This window comes from Pipistrellus hanaki (genome assembly GCF_964339955.1).
Source record: "Pipistrellus hanaki genome assembly, chromosome: 8".
Lineage (NCBI taxonomy): Eukaryota > Metazoa > Chordata > Mammalia > Chiroptera > Vespertilionidae > Pipistrellus > Pipistrellus hanaki.
Window position 1 is genome coordinate 58829115 of NC_140510.1, and position 21354 is coordinate 58850468.

At 44.6% G+C, this 21354-nt stretch overlaps 1 protein-coding gene across 5 annotated transcripts in view; it reads right to left on the minus strand.

The window, feature by feature from the left end:
* Positions 1-21354, minus strand: part of DIS3L2 (DIS3 like 3'-5' exoribonuclease 2) — a 283427-nt gene that overhangs the window by 34010 nt on the left and 228063 nt on the right. For all 5 annotated transcript variants that reach the window (XM_084891776.1, XM_084891777.1, XM_084891774.1 and 2 more), the window contains one exon: positions 7138-7217. In XM_084891776.1, the coding sequence (XP_084747902.1) occupies positions 7138-7217 (80 nt within the window). The remainder of the gene's footprint in view (positions 1-7137; positions 7218-21354) is intronic.

Sequence of the window (21354 nt, forward strand, 5' to 3'; positions counted from 1 at the left end):
TCTCCCTGCTTTCTTCTCTGCCCTTCGGTTCCTCACAGGCCTTCCCTCAGTAAATGTGGTGCACATCTAATCCTGTCTTGGCACCTGCCCCTGGAAGACCTGAGCTAACACAAATGGTCCTGGAGTGGATCCGAGAAAAACAGACAGAAAGATGGAATATGGAGACTGGCTCACTCACTACCTGGGAGGCAAAGGGGACACTCTTCTGAGCAGTATGTGGGACACAAAGAGTCCTTGGTAAGAGAAGTGGCACAACTGCTCAGAGACGACCTGGGAAAGAGCCTTTAATCCCAGTGTGACGACTAAAGCTCCTGAAAGCCCAGAAGGCCCAGGACTGGGGAGCTGGCTGGTTACTTTCAGGTGCGCTGATGGTCAGCAGGGGACAGTGACAGTTTGAGGGTCCTTAGCAAGTGGTCAAAGGCTAAGTGGGAGAGCCCGAGGGCCTCTTTGGCAACTTACAAAATGACAGGCCCCACTTCCCTCAAAAGGCTGGCAATGCCCCCCGTACCTGAACACAAGCAGAGGTCTCGCCCCTCTCCTCGGGAGCCTCCCACCTCCTTTCTGGGTTGCCTGGCCCACAATGAGGGTTAAATGCCAGGATAATCCGGCAGGGGATGTGCTGGGTTTGACAAGGGAGGAAAAAGATTTTGTATCAAGAGTGAGAAGAATTAGTTGCTAATTGAGGGGTTTAATAAGGGGGGCAGGAAATAAGACCAGGTGAGCAACAATTCATTGATTTCTTGAGATGTGGGATTTAGCACCCTGGCAAAGACCCTAAGGCATGGGGCAAACTGCTGCCCAGGAGCCTGGAGAAAGTTGACAGCTAAGGCTGAGCAAAGTGAAAAGGCATGAACTGTCCTGGCAAACAGCTGAGTAGGAATAGAGGCTGAGGGCAGGGGCTATACTGGAATAGATGTATTACTGTGCCCAGAAGCCCATCAGAGAGAGAGGCCTGTGTTCTGTGGGAGGATCTGCAGGATACCCCCTTCACCAGGGTCATCAGAAATGTACCAGGGAGTCCAGCTGGTGTGGCTCAGTGGTTGAGCATCACACCATGCACCAGGAGATCACAGTTTGATTCTTGGTTAGGGCACATGCCTGGGTTTTTAGCTCAATCTTGGTGTGAGGAATGCAGGAGGCAGCCAACCAATGTTTCTCTCTCATTATTTTTAAAAATATATATATTTTACTGATTTTTTTACAAAGAGGAAGGGAGAGGGATAGGAAGTTAGAAACATCGATGAGAGAGAATCTTCAACCAGCTGCCTCCTGCACCCCCTCTACCCCCCACTGGGGATGTGCCCACAACCAATGTACATGCCCTTGATCGGAATCGAACCTGGGAACTTTCAGTCCACAGACCGACTCTCTATCCACTGAGCCAAACCAGTTTCGGCTTCTCTCTCATTATTGATGTTTCTATCTCTCTTCCCTCTCCCTCTCCCTTCCTCACTCTGGAAAGGAAAGAAAAAGGAAAAGGAAATGCACCAGTGAGATGCCAACATCATAAAGGAGTTTGGTGGTGGCATTCCTCCGCAGGCCAGAGAGGATCACAGAGAGGCAGTCCCAGAGCTGGGCTCACTAACACCCATGGGGATGAAGGAGCTGAGATACTAGATCAGAGGTCTGAACCACCAGTGATGGTTACTGCCAGGATTCTTTGACTGCATGTATCTAGGCTCCAGTGGGTAAGAGAAAGAGTCACCATGGAGAGATGGAGGGAGGGTGGGGCGATAATCAACACAGATCAGAGGAGGGGCAGGGAGAGAGATGTGTTGAACCCATAGGAACCTAAACATCATTTCCTAAACATCATTCCTTTGCCCAACTGTGAACAGACATGTGTCAATCCTGAGAGGGATAATACAGCCAAAGGCACAGAAACCTTGCAATGAAGGTCTGGGTCACACTAACAGCTAAGCTGCCAAGACCTGCTAGATGCTAGCTGAGGGTGAGGACCAGTTGGGGCTCCAAGTTCCACTATGATAATGGAGGTGGCAGTTTGTCCCACTCCTTATGGGGAAGAGGCCCGGGGTGACTGAACACAGCAGGGGTCTTGAGGCAGGACTGTTCTCCCACATGGGATGTGAGATTCCTCTAATCAGCAACTTTGGCTGGAGGATGAGCCACAGGCCTGGCCAAAGCTTTCTTAGAACCTGGTTACAGGCTGAGGCCCTGCCCACCATCTTTCCTTTCCCTGCCCCCCTCTTTCATAGGGGCAGGCTGATGCCACTGTCTGCAGCCTCCCACCACTCCCTTCATCCCCCATATGTCTCCTGCACATTAATCCTGTCTGGAAGTCTGCCTGTAAGTGCACTTGACCTGACCCAGCATGGCCTCCATGATGAGAACAAAACAACAGAAGGAGACTCTCAGTGTGACCCTGAGCTTTGTCTTCTGGATCTGCCCTGCCTGCACAGAGTGTCCTCCAACTGCGGGCAGGCTGAGCAGGCCAGGCCAGCACATGAGAATCCCTCAAGTCCAGAGAGGGTTGACCATGTGATTAGGGGCTGGAGGAAAGCGTTTAGGTGGGCTTGCAGGGGCCAGAGCCCTGCCTCCCCTGGCTGCTGCCAGAAAAGCCAGTGATCTGAACTACAAGGTGACCTCGGGCTGGGCAGAGGAGAGGACAGAGGTAAGAGCAGAACTGCCCTGTGCTCTGGAAGGCTGCGGGGATACTGTGCTTCAGTGTGGGTTTAGGAAGGTGGAGGCACCTCAGCTGAGGACAATCAGTCCCACTGAAAGCTCTCTCTCTCTGATACCTCTAGAAGTGGGCTATTAGCTCTGATGATACAGAGATGCCAAGATGAATCATCTGGTGAGGCAAACAGAATATTTAGTTCCATCTGTTTAGAAAACTCACCCACCCAAGAGTAAGAATGAGGTGGGGAGCAGGCTGTGGGTGTCAGGGCGTCTCTGGACCAGGACGAGGCACAATGCACCGTCCACTCAGGTAGGTACAAGGGCAAGCACCAGTTTACACAGTCACATCGCACATCACATCGTTGCATTCTCCCCTCAACCTTGAGATGTGACATCACCTTTATATTTCTGAAGGGTAGGCTACATCACAGAGTGGACAATGACCTGCCACAGAGAGTGACTGGCCAGACTCAGGTTTACAATTTCAAATCGAGAACTCATTCTACCAGACCAGGCAGTCTACCCACCCAGAGGTCTGCAGGGATTAGAAATCCCAGAGTTTCCAGACAAGGGGCTTCTAGGGAAGGTCAGCTTAGCAGAGGCTAGCATCAGAGCTCCTTTGCTCTCTAAGCTGTGGAGAGAAAGGCAGGTGACATGGGCTTTGGAATCTGTTATAGCCAGGATAAAGTTCAGGTTCGGCTCTTGACCACAATATGACCTTGGGCAGGTTAACCTCTCTGATTCTCAGTCATAATATGCTTTTGGTTTGTAATCTGTAAAACTGTGGCAGTAAGTCTGTCTTGAGTGGTTTTGAAACTAGAGATAAATGGTGAAGCCTGTAGCCCAGTGCTAGTGAGCTGTTCTTCTTTTTTCTTTTCAAATCCTCACCCAAGGATATTTTTCCATTGATTTTTAGGGAGAGCGGAAGGGAGAAGGAAAGGCAGATAAATTAATATGAGAGATACACATTGATTGGTTTGGTTGCCTCCTGCATGTGCCCTGACCAGGGCCCAGGCAAGGGAGGAGCCTGCAACTGAGGTGCACGCCCTTGACCAGAATCGAACCTGGGACTCTTGAGTCTGCAGGCAGATGCTCTATCCACTGAGCCAAACCAGCCAGGTCACTCCTACCATTCTTATGCTCCATGGGTCAGAAACTTGAGAGACTGAGAACAAAATGTAACCTTGCAAACAAATTTGGCTTGTGCAATTTTGTCTAGTGTATTCAATGCACCAGACAAAATGATAGTGAAACATAGCAGTATTACTGTGCTTCAATATCAGGCAAAAAATGGTAGGCAGTTGTAAATACTGATAACTATAATTACTTCTATATTAACAGAGTTAAATCAAATTTTATAGCTTCCTTTTTCTACATGTTAGTTCTTTAGAATCCATAAACTATCCAAAGAGATAATTTGCCCTCATGTCATGAGTAATTTAATCCTTATCATAATCCTACAATAGAAAAGACAAAGAACCTAACTGCCCAGTAGTTAGGTTCTCTCTGAAAAGATTAAACCCGGTCTTCCCATCCCTTTATCAAAAATTATTTGCCAGCTGTAGTTGGTTTGGTTCAATGGATAGAGCATCAGCCTGCGGACTGAAGGGTCCCAGGTTCGATTCCAGTCAAGGGCACGTACCTCAGTTGCAGGCTCCTGGCCCTGGTTTGGGGCATCTAGGAAGCAACCAAATGATGTGTCTCTCTCACATAGGTGTTTCTCTCTGTCTCTCCCTCTCCTTTCCACTCTCTCTGGAAAATCAATGGAAAAAAATATCCTTAGATGAGGATTAAAAAAAGAAGAAGAAGAAGAGAGAAAAGAAAAGAGTATCACAATAAAGCTAGTCTTAAGCTTAAAAAAAAAGTATTATTTGTCAGGTCCTGGGCTAGTCACTAGGAGTACTGAAATGAACAAAACAAGTAGTGGTTTTAATAATTAATTATTACAAACTAATTCTGCGATATCAAACTAATTTCTTTCACATGTAGACCCTCATCTCTCTGCTACTGCTGCCTTCATGTCATTTGGTTCCTTAGGGCCAGAGTGAATATCCTCATTTCCTAAACATGACTATTACACCAATATTGGGATTCAGGCACTCCTAGGGAAATGACCATGACCATGAACAGAGGAACATAGGGCAGAACCTGGGAGAAATGAAAAAATCATGATCAAGCTCATGGGGTTTTCCATGCTTCACTTCACAATTTCCAAGTGGGAAAAGGAGTTTGCCTTTGAACAGAGTGTATCACACCCAGCTGAGGGCTATCAGAGGCGTGGGCACCAGCTTTCTTCCGAATCAAGGGGGTTAGTTGCATCCAGCACTCACAGACATAGCCCTGCTGGCAGGGGAAAACAACAGAATATATGAGATGACTTCTCTGGGAAGGAGAGGCAATCAACACTTTGGGCATTCTATATACTAAGTCAGTGATGTTTTTAACACGTCTTCCTACTCAATCCCATGACAATCATGCCAGATAGGTATCATTAGTCCCGCTAACCTTAACAAATGAAGAAACCTGAGGCTCAGAGAGGTTAGGAAATTTGTCCACAATTTGAGAATGAACCCCTGATTTGGGGCAAGGCAGAACCATAGGGAGGGGCCATTGAGGCACTGGATCACATAATTTCCTATCCAGCTTCCCACACAAATATTTTATTTTACAGGTGTTTGGGGGCCAAAGCGTACTTATATTTAGAACCCTGAAATTCTCCTCCTAAACATTGCTTTCGCTGATACATATGTGACCTGGACTACCAGGTTCAGGAGCTAGGGGTTGGACCAAGAAACAGAGGTAGGCTATTTTCTCCTCTCAGCTTCAAAGACAACCTAGGTTGTTATCAGTGGACCACATGAATTTACAGGAAAGAGGGCCAATGCCCTTCTCCCACTGAACCAAAACCCTGCCAACCTTTGTTTCAGGGAGTGAAGAGTCAGGCCAGAAATGGAGTCTGTAAACACTCCTGGGCATAAAGATCTGTTTCTGCTGCCACAATCTCCATGTATGGGGCTGCCATCCACCGCCATCCAGCAAGTGCAGGGAGTATGAGGTGGCATTGATAAGCAGGGTAACAGAATGGTGTGCCAACCAGCCTGAGACTTTGTTTCTCCTCTTCCCACGTGATGCTTGCCCTTATCACCCAGAGACTTGCTCAATTGCCCCTGCTAGTCCCTGGACTCCAAAGAAATCCAGCCCTATTTCTCTGTTGAATTAAGCACTGCAAGAAGCTGAGATGGTAATTCCAACACCATGGCTTATATAGTGCCATCCAAGAGGAGGAAGGATGGTGTTAAAGGATGCATGGTCAGCCTTTCCTAAATGATTAACTTGGTGGGAACCGAGGGTACACAATAGCTCACCAAGGCATCCAACCTCCTAAACATAAATTACAAAGGGTAATGATACCTTGAAAGCAACATGAGAGGAGATTTGATCATGAAGAACCAGGAACCATCTCAACGCATAATAAAGCAAGAGCTCTGAGGAAGACATGGGTTTCCCTTTGGAAGACAATGTACAGTCCCACTGGAGTATGACTATTTGATTCCTTTCACTGCATAAAATTAATAGCTTGGATATTTAAACATTCAGACCAGGGCATATTGTCCTCAAGTCCATATTGAGGCTGTTCTTATCACTGACTGGAGTTTCCAACGTAGCAACTTGGGACAACAGGTTGTCTATTCTCTCCTCAGAGTAAACATGATAATGTGACTCTGCCTCAAACAGCTGTGGTCAATGACCGTGAGCAAGTGCCCTTGACTCCAGCTTCTGCAAATACAACAATAACAAAAGAAAACTCAAGTGCTCGCTTTGGCAGGACCTATGGTAAAAGAAAAGTCTTCAGATTGTTATGAGGATTAAACTGGATAGCAAGTGTAACGTTCTAGTACTGTCCTAACCCCCAGCAGATTTTCTCAATGGTGGCTGCCGTCTCATTTACCGTCATAGTCACTGTTATCATAGGGGCATATTCCCTTTGCCTCACTCACCACCACTTCTACAGTCTCATAGACAGAAACGCACAGTCACGGATCAGTCTGCCACCCTTCTGATAAGGCCACCAGGTTAAATCTCTAGAAATCCCCAACTACAAAATTCATGAGGTAGACACTTACAACAAAACCTGCAAACATAAGTATAATCAGACAATGTCAAAGAAAGCCAAAGTCACACAGTGAACCAAATTAGCAGGCACATGGCTAGAGATAAAGCAGGGTGGGTCTGGAGAACTGCTGGAGCCTGGAGAGGAAGGTCTGCTTCGGGACACACAAGTCAAACATCACAGCTGCTGTATACAAGCACTCAAGTTCTCTGTTTAGAGGCAAAAGAAGAAATATTTTCCTGCCTCCTATTTTCTAGTTCAGTCGTGAACAGTGTGATTCTCTCCCTGACAATCCCTTTGTAGGAGAAGCCTGGTATAAGAAAGCCCACAGGTGCTACCTTTGCTGGACATGGTGAGGTGACTCCCTTTCCCACTGAGTGGCTTACTTGTTGCTGTCGCGGTACTCATAGATGTGACACCCTTGAGGCAATCCAGTCTCATAGTCCAGAGTGAAAGCAAGCTTCAGCTGAATAAAGAGAGAAAAGAAAAACAAGTAAGGTTTAGGCAGCATGCTCTATTCATTCTGAAGCTGAAATTTTAAAAAAAGCAAAAGCAAACTCCCTCTAGCTGATGTACTGTGGAGAAGCTGGGTCTGCCACTTCTGGGAAGAGCCCAGGCCTCACAGGGACACTGTTGTTACCAGGACCCTACTATTCATTTGGCATGCAACCAATTATTTATTAAGCACCTACTTTGTGACACTGATCTAACTGACAGGGAAAGTACAGTGAACAGCGGCAGAAAACAGCCTCATTCATAGATCTTATAGTCCAGTGCAGAAGATGGACATCAATCACATAAACTAATGACAATAGATATAAAAAATTTAAATTAAAATAGGTCCTCTGAAGCAAGAAAAAACTCCCATTTTCTATAAAAGTAAATAACTGGACCTAGATTAGGACTGAGAAAAGAAGGAGAGGGTTACCTGGACCATACGGAGGAAGGATGGGGGAGCAGATGGTTCTCCTTCGCACAGAGCACAGAGGCCATGGTGCAGGAGTTCCAGGACCTGAAGGATGGCTGGAAAGCCAGACTCGCTTACAGGGTCACGGTGCACAGTGATGCAGCAGAGGAAGGCCAGGGCAGAAAAAGCAGGACCTTCTTGCTACATTAGAAATTTTGACCTTTAACTTAATAGCAAAGGAAGGACTATGACATGTTTAAGGAAGGGATGGATATGATCAAAGTTATGTTTTACCAAGATCCCTCTGGCTACCATGTAGAGACCAGTCTGTAGGAGAGAGAGCCAAGCAGGAGCCCTGTAGAAGGCTGTTGAGAAGAGCAGGTGAGCGGTGATGGGGGCTGGGCATAGAGGGCAGGCAGGCAAGATGGACAGAAATGAGATCTATCTTTGAAGTGAACTTTTTAAAAAATATTTTTATTGATTTCTTATAGAGAGGAAGGGAGAGAGAGAGAGATAGTTAGAAACATCGATGAAAGAGAAACATCGATCAGCTGCCTCCTGCACATCTCCTACTGGGGATGTGCCTGCAACCAAGGTACGTGCCCTTGAACAGAATCGAACCTGGGACCTTTCAGTCCGCAGGCTGACGCTCTATTCACTGAACCAAACCGGATTCGGCTGAAGTGAACTTTTAAAAGAAGAATGGACAGGATATACTGATGGACTTGATGTTCAGTAGTAGTGAAGACGTAGATTTCAACAACCAGGCAGGTGGTTGTTCCATTGCTGAACTTGGATATGGATAGGGAATCAAATATGGATAGGGAATCAAAAGTTTGATTTTTGACATGTTAACTTGGAGGCACTCATTAGCTCTCTCTGGGTAGGGAAGATCAGGAATAAGACTCTGGTAATGAAGTCTCTTTTTCTGGATCCCAGAGGGGCTGGGGTGGGTGGTGAGTGTAGAACACTGTATGTGTCGTTGAGGAGCCAGAGTGCAGGGAGGTTCTGTGTGTCCTGCTAGAGCCCAGGTGGCTATGGCAGCTTTAACATTTCCAAATGCAGAGTCAGTTACTAGATTTACAAATTCACTGGGTTTTTAAACTGCTAGGGAAATTTTCACTAAAATCAACTGCACATTAAAAGGATAGAATGTTATAACTTTTTTTTTCCTAACTGCAAGGCTGTTAACATAGCTAATGATCTGCATCATTAGACACTGGATGAGTTTTCTCTTCCTTAGAGGGAAACAAGCTGGTAGGAATGGCTTGTCCTCTTACTAACCCACATGAAATACAAAACCAGAAACAAGACCTTCTTTACCATCACAAAGCCAGAAACTTCAAGGTGTGTTTTCCCTACAGAGCACTGCTGATTCTTCCCAGATCTCCTTCAGTAAAACAGAAAATAATTATTTTAAAAATCTATTAAATATAACCCCTTTCTCTTTATCTCCCCTTTTGCAGCTAATTTCACGTCTATAACCATCTGGTCTGCTTCAAAGACTGTACTGCTTAGAAATTTTTATTTATTTATTTATTTATTTTTAATTAATTATTATTTTTAAATATATTTCATTGCTTTTTAACTGAGAGGAAGGAAGAGGGATAGAGAGTCAGAAACATCGATGAGAGAGAAACATCAATCAGTTGCCTCCTGCAAACCTCCCATTGGGGATGTGCCCGCAACCAAGGCACATGCCCTTGACTGGAATCGAACCTGGGACCCTTCAGTTTGCAGGCCGATGCTCTATCCACTGAGCCAAACCGGCTTCAGCTCTTTCTTCCTTCCTTCCTTGGCACTAAACTCCATCAGCTAAGGAAGGTACCAGCTCAGAGCTTCTGCTGCTTTTGAAAACACCTGGCCTTCCCTTGGGTGGGCAAAACATGCATTAAGAAGTCTAGGAGTTAGTTGCCTGTCTTGTCCACAACAGCTCCAAGATGAACTCTGGTGGGCAACCAGGTCTCTCTCTCTGACCTTGGCCTAGATGGTACTTGCAGGCTGCTCCATCATCGAGCAGGGGTGACCTTGGGGTCCAGCTCTGAGTTCCTCTGACAGGGGTGCATTGAGAGAGGTAGCTGGTAAAAAAAAAAAAAAAAAAAAAAAAAAGTGCTATTATGTGGCCAAGCTTGCTCAAGTTCAAACCAACATGGGTTCTCTGGGAGGCCTGTGAGCTTGCTTCAATCTGCTAGCTATTAGGACCAAGGTTCAAACGCGGGTCAAGGACCAGCCTGGGAAGTCTCCAGCCGCTACATGGTTGACTCTTCCGCACACAGTCCACTAGTCTTGCAGAGTGTCCAACTCTCCCTCAAGCTGAAAGTGGCAAACCCCGTCCTAGTTCAAACATTTCAGGTATGCCATTTATGGTACTTAGAAAGAACAGAAAAGTAACTTCTACCTGAGCCTGGTTTTGTAATTGAGAAATCTTTTAGAAGGAAATCTTCACATTCTCTGAGGTGATCTTTAGTTTTTCTTCTTTAGTTTTCCTTGTTTGGTTTGGATTTCCTAAGCATTATTTCTTTTTTTCCATCTCCTCTTTGCTTTCTTTTATAAGACAAAGATGCTGTGGACTTGGCTTTCACTTGGTTCACAACGATTCTATGGCAATGTATTAGGTTTCTTTCTCCTAAGTCCACTGAAGTCTTTTTGGACTTGGAGAGAGCTTTTTAAGAAAGAACTTGCTCATTCAGCAGGATTTTCCTCCCCACCCCAGGCTCTGGTTCTGACCTGGAAAAAATAAGAGTGAGAAAGAGCAAGAGAATCCTGCAGTCCTGACGCTCAACTTCACAAACCACAAAAAAGAACCTTGCTCCAGTAACGTAATCACGGAGATTGCTGGCACCTTGGTCTTTCAAGAAAAATACATCCATCTGCTGGCACAGGGACCCATCAAACTCAATCCTGTTCAGCATGGAGTTCCCGATTCATTAGTGTTGGAAAGTCTATAGTGAGGCTGGCCGCTCCCACTGGATGACGCCTCCCCGCGCACCGTCTGTAAACCCCACAGCTGTGTTTTCACTTAAGGCCACTTCTGACTCCATCGCACCTTGTTCCAGAGGCTCGTTCTATTCTCATTACGGTTAAAAATGACAGGACAAGGATTCTTCAATGCTGAGGTTTAATTTGCTCAGAAGAAAACCGCCTGTCTCCAGAGCTACAGTCAACCCATACGAAAGGCTGTTCTTCAGTTAGGAGCCTCAGAGGCTTAGCGTGTAGGTTTATTCTATTTGCTTCAGTCAACAAGCTAGTCCCAGGAGAGAAGCCTGGCTTCTCCTGCCCTCCTGTCAGGCTGCCTCCTCTTCTGAGAGTCACTTCATCGCTCACCAGCAAGGCCAGGGTGGTAGGGCTTTGCTGACCACTGCCCCACGTTACTTCTGCTTCTATTACTGAGTGAGAACAGCCCAGAAGAGCTCATTCCCCTCCCTGGTCTCCTTAAGCAGAACAGCCTAGCTTTCCTGATGAGGCCTTACCCGGTCAATGGGCTACACTGTTGCCCCTCAAATTTCTGGCTGACATGACTACAAAGCATGGTGAGCAAGTCTGTGTGTGTCACACATAAAGGCAGAGACTTGCAACTAATCTGCTCATCCCACCCACAGCTGAAGCATTTTTGATGATTTTCATGGCCAGCAAGGGTGACTGTGCTGGGAAATTGCCAGCTCAGAGCTCTGGGACCATTTCAGATCAACCACAGTTCAGGGGCTGGAGTCGCCCAAAGCTGCTTCTATGGGAAAGGGCCAGTGCTAACTGTGCGGATGGCACCCGGCCCCTCCACAGAGGGGAGATGTCCTCTGGGTCCATTTGCATTTAAAAGGTATCAGTTCTGCCAGCTAGCTATCTGCTTTCTAAAGCCTGAGGCCCTGCCCACACAGCGGAAAATCTCTCCACTGCAGACCTTGCAGAGCCTCCAGCATCAGGGACTGCTCCCAGCTTCTACTCCACACCCAGCAGGGAGGAAGCAGCCTGGTGAAAGGCCACCAGCCACACAAGGAGATGCTCTAAGCTTCTCTTGGAGGCAAGTGAGGCTGTAAGGCAAAATACATATGTGGACATGAGCATGCTCACAGCTCACTTGCCTTCCTTGAGTGTTTTTTTTTTTTTTAAATATACTTTTATTTATTTCAGTGGGGGAAGGCAGAGGAAGAGATAGAAACATTAATGATGAGAGAATCTTCGATCAGCTGCCTCCTGCACACACCCTACTGAGGATCAAGACTGCAACTCAGGCATGTGCCCTAACCGTGAATTGATCTGTGATCCCCTAGCAACACCAACCAGGTCCTCAAGCTGTTTTAATCATCCTCCAATTTTCACCAAAGTTTGTTTTAAGAAATAGCCTTATAAAACCTCCTTCTTCTTTTGTCATAAATGTAAAAATCTGTCCACTATGACATTTAATGTCCCCAATATTAAGCCTTACATGCAAAAGTGCTTTGGGAGCTAGGAATGAGGCTTGTTATAAGAAGTAACCTTATGAAAATTTCCTTCCCCCACAAAACAGAATCCTTCTGCCTCCTTTCCTGATTGTCTTTCTATTGTATTCATTTCATGGGTCATTTCCTTTGTTCTAAGTGTTCTCAAACCATCTTTGGAGATGGCTGAGGATGTACATAAATAAAATAAGGGTCTTCAAAATATAATCCAAATGTAAAACTGAGATTCAGGCAAACCTGAATACAATCTGATGAAACAATGAGCATGATGGTAGGCATTCAGTTCATGGAAGAGAGAACACAGGATGGTCTTGTACAATCCTCAGAGCCATAATCAGGCTGGCGCTACTCTTGAAAAAACAGAAGAGAACAAAATGATCTTCCAGGGAATTGGCCTCAGTTTCTAGGGACTTGAGGATTCGAGCGTTATATAACCCCAAGCTGGGAGCCAGCACTGCTGGGCCTGTCGCTGTTCTCTCCCAGACTCCAAGGTGGTTTTGGGGTTCTGCTGGCCTTAGCCTTCCCACCTGTAACATGGAGCCGAGTTCCTCTTTGGCCATTGCTGAGGTCTGTTTTATGGACAAATGTGAGATGTTGTCTAGGTTTATTAGAAGAAAGCACTTGTAATATGCCCCTGCTAAATCTGAGAATAGAAGCTCCGAGGATTCAGATTGACCAGTGCTTCCATCTTTGGATGTTTTAATGAGAAATAAGTGATAGTTAAGAATTTTACTACTTAATGCTGTCTTATGTGGCCAAGAGCAACTGACAAAGTTCGTGACATGATTCATGCTAATTCTACTTCCTTCCTCTCAGATAAGGTCAAATGTCTGAACAATATATACCAGGACAATATTCTAAGAGCCTTTCTGGTCCTAGGGCAGCCAGTCTGCCCCTCTCCCCTGCTCCTGCAATCTGACTTCAGTTTACAACCTGAGGCAGTGGGCTCAGCAGTACCTCCTGGCATAATAGCTGCCTACTTTCATCCAGGCGCAAAATCCCTATTGATCCGAATTGCTCAGAACAATCTGGAAGGGACACTTAGAAGGCCCATACCTGGAAGCCCATACCTCAGGTTCCTATTCTCATCCAAAATAATTTAAATAGCCCTTTTCTTTATAGAACAACTTATCAATCTAATAGATACCATATTTTAAAATATATTTTATTGATTTTTTTTACAGAGAGGAAGGGAGAGGGATAGAGAGCTAGAAACGTCGATGAGAGAGAAACATCGACCAGCTGCCTCCTGCACCCCCCCCCCCCCCCCACCGGGGATGTGCAACCAATGTACATGCCCTTGATCGGAATCGAACCTGGGACCTTTCAGTCCGCAGACCAACGCTCTACCACTGAACCAAATAGATTTCGGCTAATAGATACCATTCTAATTATGATAAAAACCAAAGAATATACGGGTATTGTGAAGTTTAAAGGAAGTACAAAATAAGTTTACAGCTAAGTAGAGATGTAAAACCAAAAAAATTTAATCAGCTTAACAATAACCCACAACCTTCGGACCAACTTAAAACCAAAAAAATTTAAAGAGTTTAGTTGAGGGTGTTAAAAAAAATGCCAGGATCCAGTAAGAAGGAAAATGAATAGCATTTCTATTTGCCTTACTACCAGAAAAATCAGCTTTGATATATAGAGAATCATTGAATAATAAACATAATTGAAAATCATTTTGTAGTAACTTTAGGGGAACATTTTTATTGAGCAGAAACTTGTTTTCCTTTAGACCTTTGTATAGTCTCTTTAGGGGTCTGGGCTGGATTCAGGGTCAGCCTGAGATTCTTATGCTCTGCAGAGATTTGGGGATGCTCTGGTCTAACTTTCTGCCCATTAGACTGCCCAAATTCCCTTCCTATGAGTTCCTACGTTTGTGGTAACAGCCCTTCCTGGGACACTGGCCTACTGTATAAGGAAGAAAATGGAAGGTGTACTTATACACAATATCAATGCAGGAAGGCCACACAAATTAGAAGTAAAGGTGCAGCCTCTTTGGGCAGTATAATTTTGAATTCTGGCTTTACTTCCTATTAGCTGTCTACTAGTAAGCCAGGCAAGTTACTGTACCTCAGTTTTCTCCTCTGGAAAATGGGGATAGTAGTACCTAGTTCATACGGTTGTTGTGAAAATAAAATGAGAAAAACCAAATTAGCGTAGTACCTGGCTCTGGCAAACATTATGTAAATGTTCCTGATGTAATAAGGCCTGGGCTTATTTCTTTTAATGAGCTGAGATCACAATTTAGAGGACGACACACTGGCACACACTGCCTGGGACTCCACAGTTCCAAGTAGGACCACCATGAAACCTGAGCTGGAGCAGCACTTTGGAAGCCATTTCTCCATGTGCAGAAGCACTGTGGCACTCAGCAGGAGGACATGATACTTTAAAGCATCACCTGTCTGCTTGGACAGCCCCACCGGTATTTATAGTGCTGTCTGGCTGTGCTGATACAGGCTTCTATCACAGGGCAGCCCTGCTGTATTCTCTAGTGACCAGATCTCCTGTAGCAATCAGCAGGGCGGCTGCTGGGCCCTACACAAGGCTCACTTCTCAAAAGAGAAGCTTTGAAGGGCCAGCAAGGTTGGCAGATGCCTCAACATGGAGGCTGCCCAGTACCTCTGCACCGACACCGACTTGTCAGTAAATCTCTCCTTGGGGAAGGAAGAGGCCACAACGACCTGCTAGAGCAAGGCAGAGGGCTGGCTCTGACAGTCCGGATACAAAAAAATTGCTTCTATCGTGGTCTGATTCTTTTCATTTATCCTCAAGTTGTAACATGTCTGTAGCTTTCTGTTTGTTTAACTATTACAGATTATAAGCTCCCAATTGGTTACTTTTGGTGATCCCTTATATTAAATAAAGGATTTCCAGGTGATATAGGGCTCTGCAATAAGTAATAGCAATAACAGGTTCCATACCCAACCAGACATGGTGCCAAGGACTTCATGTGTACAGGTATCACTACTTCCGTTTTAAAGATGAGGAACTGAGGCTCAGAGAAGGAAAGTAACTTGCCTACCCAAGATCAGGCAACACTTGGCAGAATCAGAAATGAAATTCAAATCCATGTAACACTTCCCATTGGGAAACACCTGCAATTTCTTATCCCACAAACAGGGGCTCCAAAATTTACTTCTCTCATCTAGAATCCAATAGATGAAGGACAGCAAAGGGCGTTCAGTCTCCCTAGGCTCACTGGCAAAGGCACTAGTGAAGAACAAGGTGGGGTCTCCTTCTGTCCAGTGGGGAGGCTGAGCAGACCAACCTGCCCCGTTTCAGGTGGAGAAGCTGGACTGGAGGAAGTGAATGGTGGATGGGCCTGCCTCATTTAGTGTCCTGCCAGGTAAGCCCACTCAAGTGACAGCAAGTGAGAAAGAGAGAGATGGGCTGGTTCTACTTTTCCAGTTCAATGAACTGCCCTCTGGTTGACATCCCTCTGTCACACAGGTAGTTAGTAATAAAACCAGAACCAGAGCCAAGGGCTTCACAGGTATGCAAAAGGCTAAGAGAAGAAATACCAGTCAGCTAGTAAAAATAATGGATGGCAGGAAGGAAAACAAATTAAAGAAGCAATAACAACAAAAACTACAATTAATATAGGATCTATTATTATCCTACTGAAAAAAAATGGGTTGGGGGTTCATAGAGTCAATTTCCTTTTCTTTTTTTAAAATACAGAATGCTTCATGAATTTGTGTGTCATTCTTGTACAGGGGCCATCTAATCTCTGCATCATTCCAATTTCAGTATATGTGCTGCCAAAGAGAGCACCATAGAGTCAATTTATATTTCTGAAATCATGCAATGTATGTCTAGTCCTATGTCAATTCATCTGTAAAATGGAAGCCTCAGAAGAGATGTTCCTTTGGTTTCATGTTACAATTTGGCAAGCAAGCCCTTGTTGAGCACAGTTCTGAATAGTGTCTGTTTCTATCCTAGCTGTGCCACTTCTAGCAATGTGACTTTTGACAAGTTACTTAACCCTAGTCTCAGTTTGCTCATCTGTAAAAATGGGTATAAGGTTTAGAATTGAATAAGGTAACACATGAAAGCACTTGGCAAGAGGCAGGTACTCCATACATCCTAGCTTTTTGTTATTATTAATAATAAGCCAAGGAAGTCAGCTGTGTCTCTTTATAGAAAACCAGGCTCTTAATGGTCACAGACGATTAAGGAAATGACCACTCCAGCCCTTAAATGACCCAGGTTATTCTTTCCTTTGTTCCACTGTGGAAACAAGTGGAGACTTTTCAAAGGCCCTTCCAACAGGCATCTCCATGGGCACACCCTCATGAGAATAAGCAGCCACTCCCCATGCCAGTGTCACTAGGGGGCCGAGAATTCTGAAAGTGGGAAAAAATGGCCCCGGGCTCTCAGTTTAGCACCAATGCCTCCAGAGGACAGCAAGGGTTTGTGCAGAGGCCCCAGCAGCACACTGAGCACAGAGAGTGGGACAGTGCCAAAGAGAGACAAGGGTCAGATGTGATTGAATTAGGTGCTGCATGGATACCCCACAAAGCTCAGCCTCACTCAAAGGCTGCATGTGTGAAGGATGACAATGGCCCGCACTGACCACGATGTCACCTTTATCATGACTAGCTACAGAAATCTGAAGAAATCTCCCCCCAAATCACACATGCAAAGGCTCCATTACATAGTCGAGAGAGCACTTTGAGTAGCTGGGAACCCAGCACAAATGGCTGGCTATATCTTAAGCAATATGCCCAGGGCCCATTGAAAACAGACAAAAATGGGTATTCAGGATCCTTCATGATTTATTAAAAGTGGCATTGTCTGTGCCTTTGCATGGCACCAGCAGGGGTGGGATTGAGGGCACTCCTCCTGATGGTGGGGTCACCCCATGTGTCTCCTGTTCCCTTGGACTTTTCAACTCCCCTGGCCCACATTCACTCACTCACTCTTTCTCCTTTGAAGTTAATGAATACCGCCTCATCTATCACTGACATGTTGGGTTTCAAAAGGACTGGGAGTGAATTCACTCTTTTTTTTTTTTAAACCAGTGAGAGGGCTCAGCTGGGAAGAGGGAAGGAGGGAAGGTGGAGGGCAGCAGCAGGATCGAGCTAATGGTGCTGCTTTCCTCCAGCTCCAAGCAGCTCCAAGTGCTCCTTTGGCGTCCTTGCTCACACCAGGGGGGGAGGGGGGGACGACACACACGGACAACGACACATGACAGAGCTGTGCCACGTGCTGCTCCTCAGTCCTGTGTGTGCTCACCACAGCCTCTTGCACTGTTATTTATATTGTTTCTAGTCCTACTCACTGTACTTTGGAAGGTACACATGTTACTAGTGCTTCCAGAAATGCTCACTTACCTGGAACAGAGGAGAAACCTATGGCAGAGGTAGAGGCACACCAGACTTCCATGGCCACCTGTCTCGTGGGTTCTTTAACCAAATGACCCCAATGTACCTCAAGTCCACAGGGTCCTCACCTCATGTCTGCTCTTCCTCCCAGGGTGTGGGGAGACTCTCCTGGGTAGCAGCATAACCAGCCAGCTGCCTAGTCAGAGAAACCCAGGAGTATCCAAATGCCCCATCTCCACTTCCTAGATTCTGATTCCACCTCCTCAGTACCTCTTGTCTAGGCTTTCCTGTCAGCTGTATGGTCTCAAGGCAGGGCCCAGTGGGTCTCTCCTGGATTAGTGCTATAGCTACCCAACTGGCTTCCTTGATGTTCACCTTGACCCTTTCAATTCTCTCTTTATAGAGCTTCCAGGGAGAACTTTTGAAAACGAAAGTCCTATCCCATCACTTGCATGTGTAAAATCTTTCAATGATAGCAAGTTTAATTAAAAATACTCATATTTCAGTGCAAAGCAAACAAGGTACTTAGGTTGGCCCTGGTTACTTACACCTCTAATAACATTTCCCGACCACCCCATAAGCCCTTCCTATGGCACAGCTATGCCAATAGCCTGCACATTCCAGACATATCAAACCCACTGCTCTGCCTGGAACATCCTTGGAAAAGCCATTCCCAACCTGCTCTCAACTGCTTTCCTTTCCTAAGACGGGAATCTCCTCTGGCTCCTCAGATCCAGCAAGGATCACGATCAGGACCAGGCGTTTCTGGCAGATGCGGCTAATCTGTTGTGCAATGACTGACACAAGCCGACAATCAATGTTGTTTTCTGAGTGTTTTTGCTGCAGAGCCTTTTCCCATGGATGAAAGATGGCAGGCCTCTACTTTGCTTGGCTGAGGTTGGTCCTTTCACAGATCTCTATCAAACGTTAGCTGCATGTCCTTCCCAGGCAAGCAATCCTTGGCCTCGTATCCACATCAGGCTCTCTTCCCACCTCATTATACTCCAGCTGTTCTGAGGAAAACCCGATTTCAATGGCAGTCATTACTAGCAAGCTGCCTTGTTGACTATAATTTTTTAAAATCCTCTCAGTTATAAGATTAAAGTGTGATTGAGTGAGTCACTGACATGGGTGTTTGCATGTAATTGGCAAAGCCCTGTGCTTGGCACCACTCACTGTCCCGATTTTGTGCAGCAGTCAGAGGAATTATCTAGAAAGTTTAGAGGGTTTTCTCTTATCATCAGGACCTCCTTTGGGAAGATAAAATCTTTACTTTTATGCCAAGTCTTAAGCCAGGAAAGCCTCATATGTGTTTAAAAGCCACCCCTGGGGCAGCTTCTGATGCTGATATTTGCTCTTCAGATCGTTCCTGGGTGGCACCATGCCTGGAAAGGCTCCCAGGACCATCTATCCCAAATCTTCTCAGGTAGGTCTGTCTGTTTCTGGAATTGTTTTCCAAAAGAAATTTCTGGACCCAAGAAAATAGTGTTTGAAAAGGAAGGGGAACCTAAATATAAATCCTAAAACTATAAAACTTCTGGAAGAAAATAGAGTAGAAAATCTTTGTGATCTTGGGTTAGTCTAAGCTTTCTTAACCAAAAGCACAATAAAAATTTTTTTTCAATAAACTGGACTTCATCAAAGTTTAAAATTTACTCTTCAAAAGAGGATAAAAAGATAAGCCAGAGAGAGAATGAAGAACCAAGCCAAAGACTAAAAGAAAATATTTGCAAATCACGTATCTGAGAGGATTTATAACCAAAATATAAAAAGAACTCTCAAAACTCTAATGAGAAACCAAACAACCCAATTACTTATGGGCAAAGGTCTGATAGACACATAATCAAAAAAGATATGCAGACCGCAAAAATGCACATGAAAAGATCATCAACATTATTAGCCACTAGGGAAATGCAAACGAAAACCACAATGAAATAACACTACACCTGTTAGCATGGCTCAAAAATAAAACAAACAAACAAGCATACAAACAAACAAGAAACTGACAATTCCAAGTGTTGGTGAGCACATAAAGAAACCAGAACTCGTATACATTGCTGATGAGTGGTAAAGTCACTTTGGAAAAACAGTTTGGCAGTTTTTCATAAAGTTAAAGATACACTTAGCATATGACCCAGCAATTTCCCCTCTTGGTATTTACCCAAGTGAAACGAAAACTTAATGGTTACACAAAAGCTTGTAGGCAAACGTTTATAGCATCATTATTTATAATCACCAAAAACTGGAAACAACCCAAGTATCCTTCAGCTGGTAAATGAATAAACATATAGGTACATCTGTTCCATGGAATATTACTGTGCAGTAAAAGGGAACAAACACATACACACAACCACAAGGATGAACCTCTGAAGCATGATGCAAAGTGAAAGAAGCTAGATTCCAAAGGCTGCCAACTGAGCAAGTCCTCTTGTGCATCATTTTGCAAAAGGCACCACGCAGGCATAGAAACCAGACTAGCAGTCGCCAGGGGCTGAAGCTAGAGGAGAGGGGCTAACTACTACAGAGCATGCAAGAATTTTCTGGTACAATACAACTGCCCTATATTTTTATTGTGGCATGTGTAGCCTGCAGACCAGTATACTAAAAAGAGCAAATTTTACTGTGTATAAACTATACCTTACTAGGAAAAAAAATGTAATTCTGGCAAAAATGCAGCTGGTAGGGCTACTGTTTAAGATATTGGAGATGATGGAATATAAAATCTGCCCTTTCATAGGAGTCTAAAGAGTTGATTAAGCTCACAAACAATGAAACAAATGCAAGCCCAAACACTAATAAAACACTATTTCCAACCTACCATATTAACAAAGATTAAATAAAACCACAAACTCAATTCAGTGAGAGAAAGTGACAATGTACTATTGTTCCTGCTGGGGAAAGCCTAAAGCAATCTATCCTTTCTGGAAAATTATCTAAGTTTGTAGCAAAAGCTCTGAGAATGTACACTCTTTAAAAAATTTTTTTTTAATTTTTTTTTTAATTGATTTCAGAGAGGAAAGGAGAGGAAGAGATAGAAACATCAGTGATGAGAAGGAATCACTGATTGGCCGCCTCCTGCATGTTGGACCGAGCCTACAACCCAGTCATGTGCCCCCGACCAGAATTGAACCAGAGACCCTTGAGTCTGCAGGCTGAAGCTCCATCCATTGAGCCATACTGGCTAGGGTGAGAATGTACACTCTTTAGGATGCTTAGAAAAATGTTATTGCTAGGTGACAGATGACTGACCAATGGCTGTTTCTGGTTTACTTATTAATTTCTAAGTTCTTATAAAATAAACATGTATTACTTTTATAATAAAATAATGAAAGTTAATAAAAAAGAAATGTATCACAGAAAAAAAAAATTCCCTTCAATCCAGTAAATTCTTAGAATGTACTCCTAAGGAGATACAAATTGATTTTCAAATTGATTCACAAAATGTTTTTAAATTTTATGCATAAGAATATTAATTGCCATGTTATTTACAATATAAAAACTAAAATCATCATATGACAATAATATTACAAAAAAGTTATATAAAGCATGGTATAATTATACAAGTGGAGTGTTTTGCAGTTCCTCTTTGAGGAATTTGAAGCGTGATGTGCAGAACTCCCTCTCCTTCCCTCCCTTGCTCACAAATCTTGCACGGTGTCCCCTGTGAATGAACCCAATGCCAATTCCTGATGCTCTACAGCACAGACCAGTATGAGCTCTGGCTGCCACACATTCCTGCACACGCCCAACCTGGCCCGCTCCCTTCCTTGCCCTTGCACCTGCATGTCAAATCCTCCCCCTCCATCCAGACCATCAGAAATATCACAAACAAGGATAACTTTTTCTTCTAATGGCCACCACCCCTCTACTATAGCCCTTGATGGGTTCTTCCCAGATAGAGGTGGCTCTTCTGTGAGGACAAAA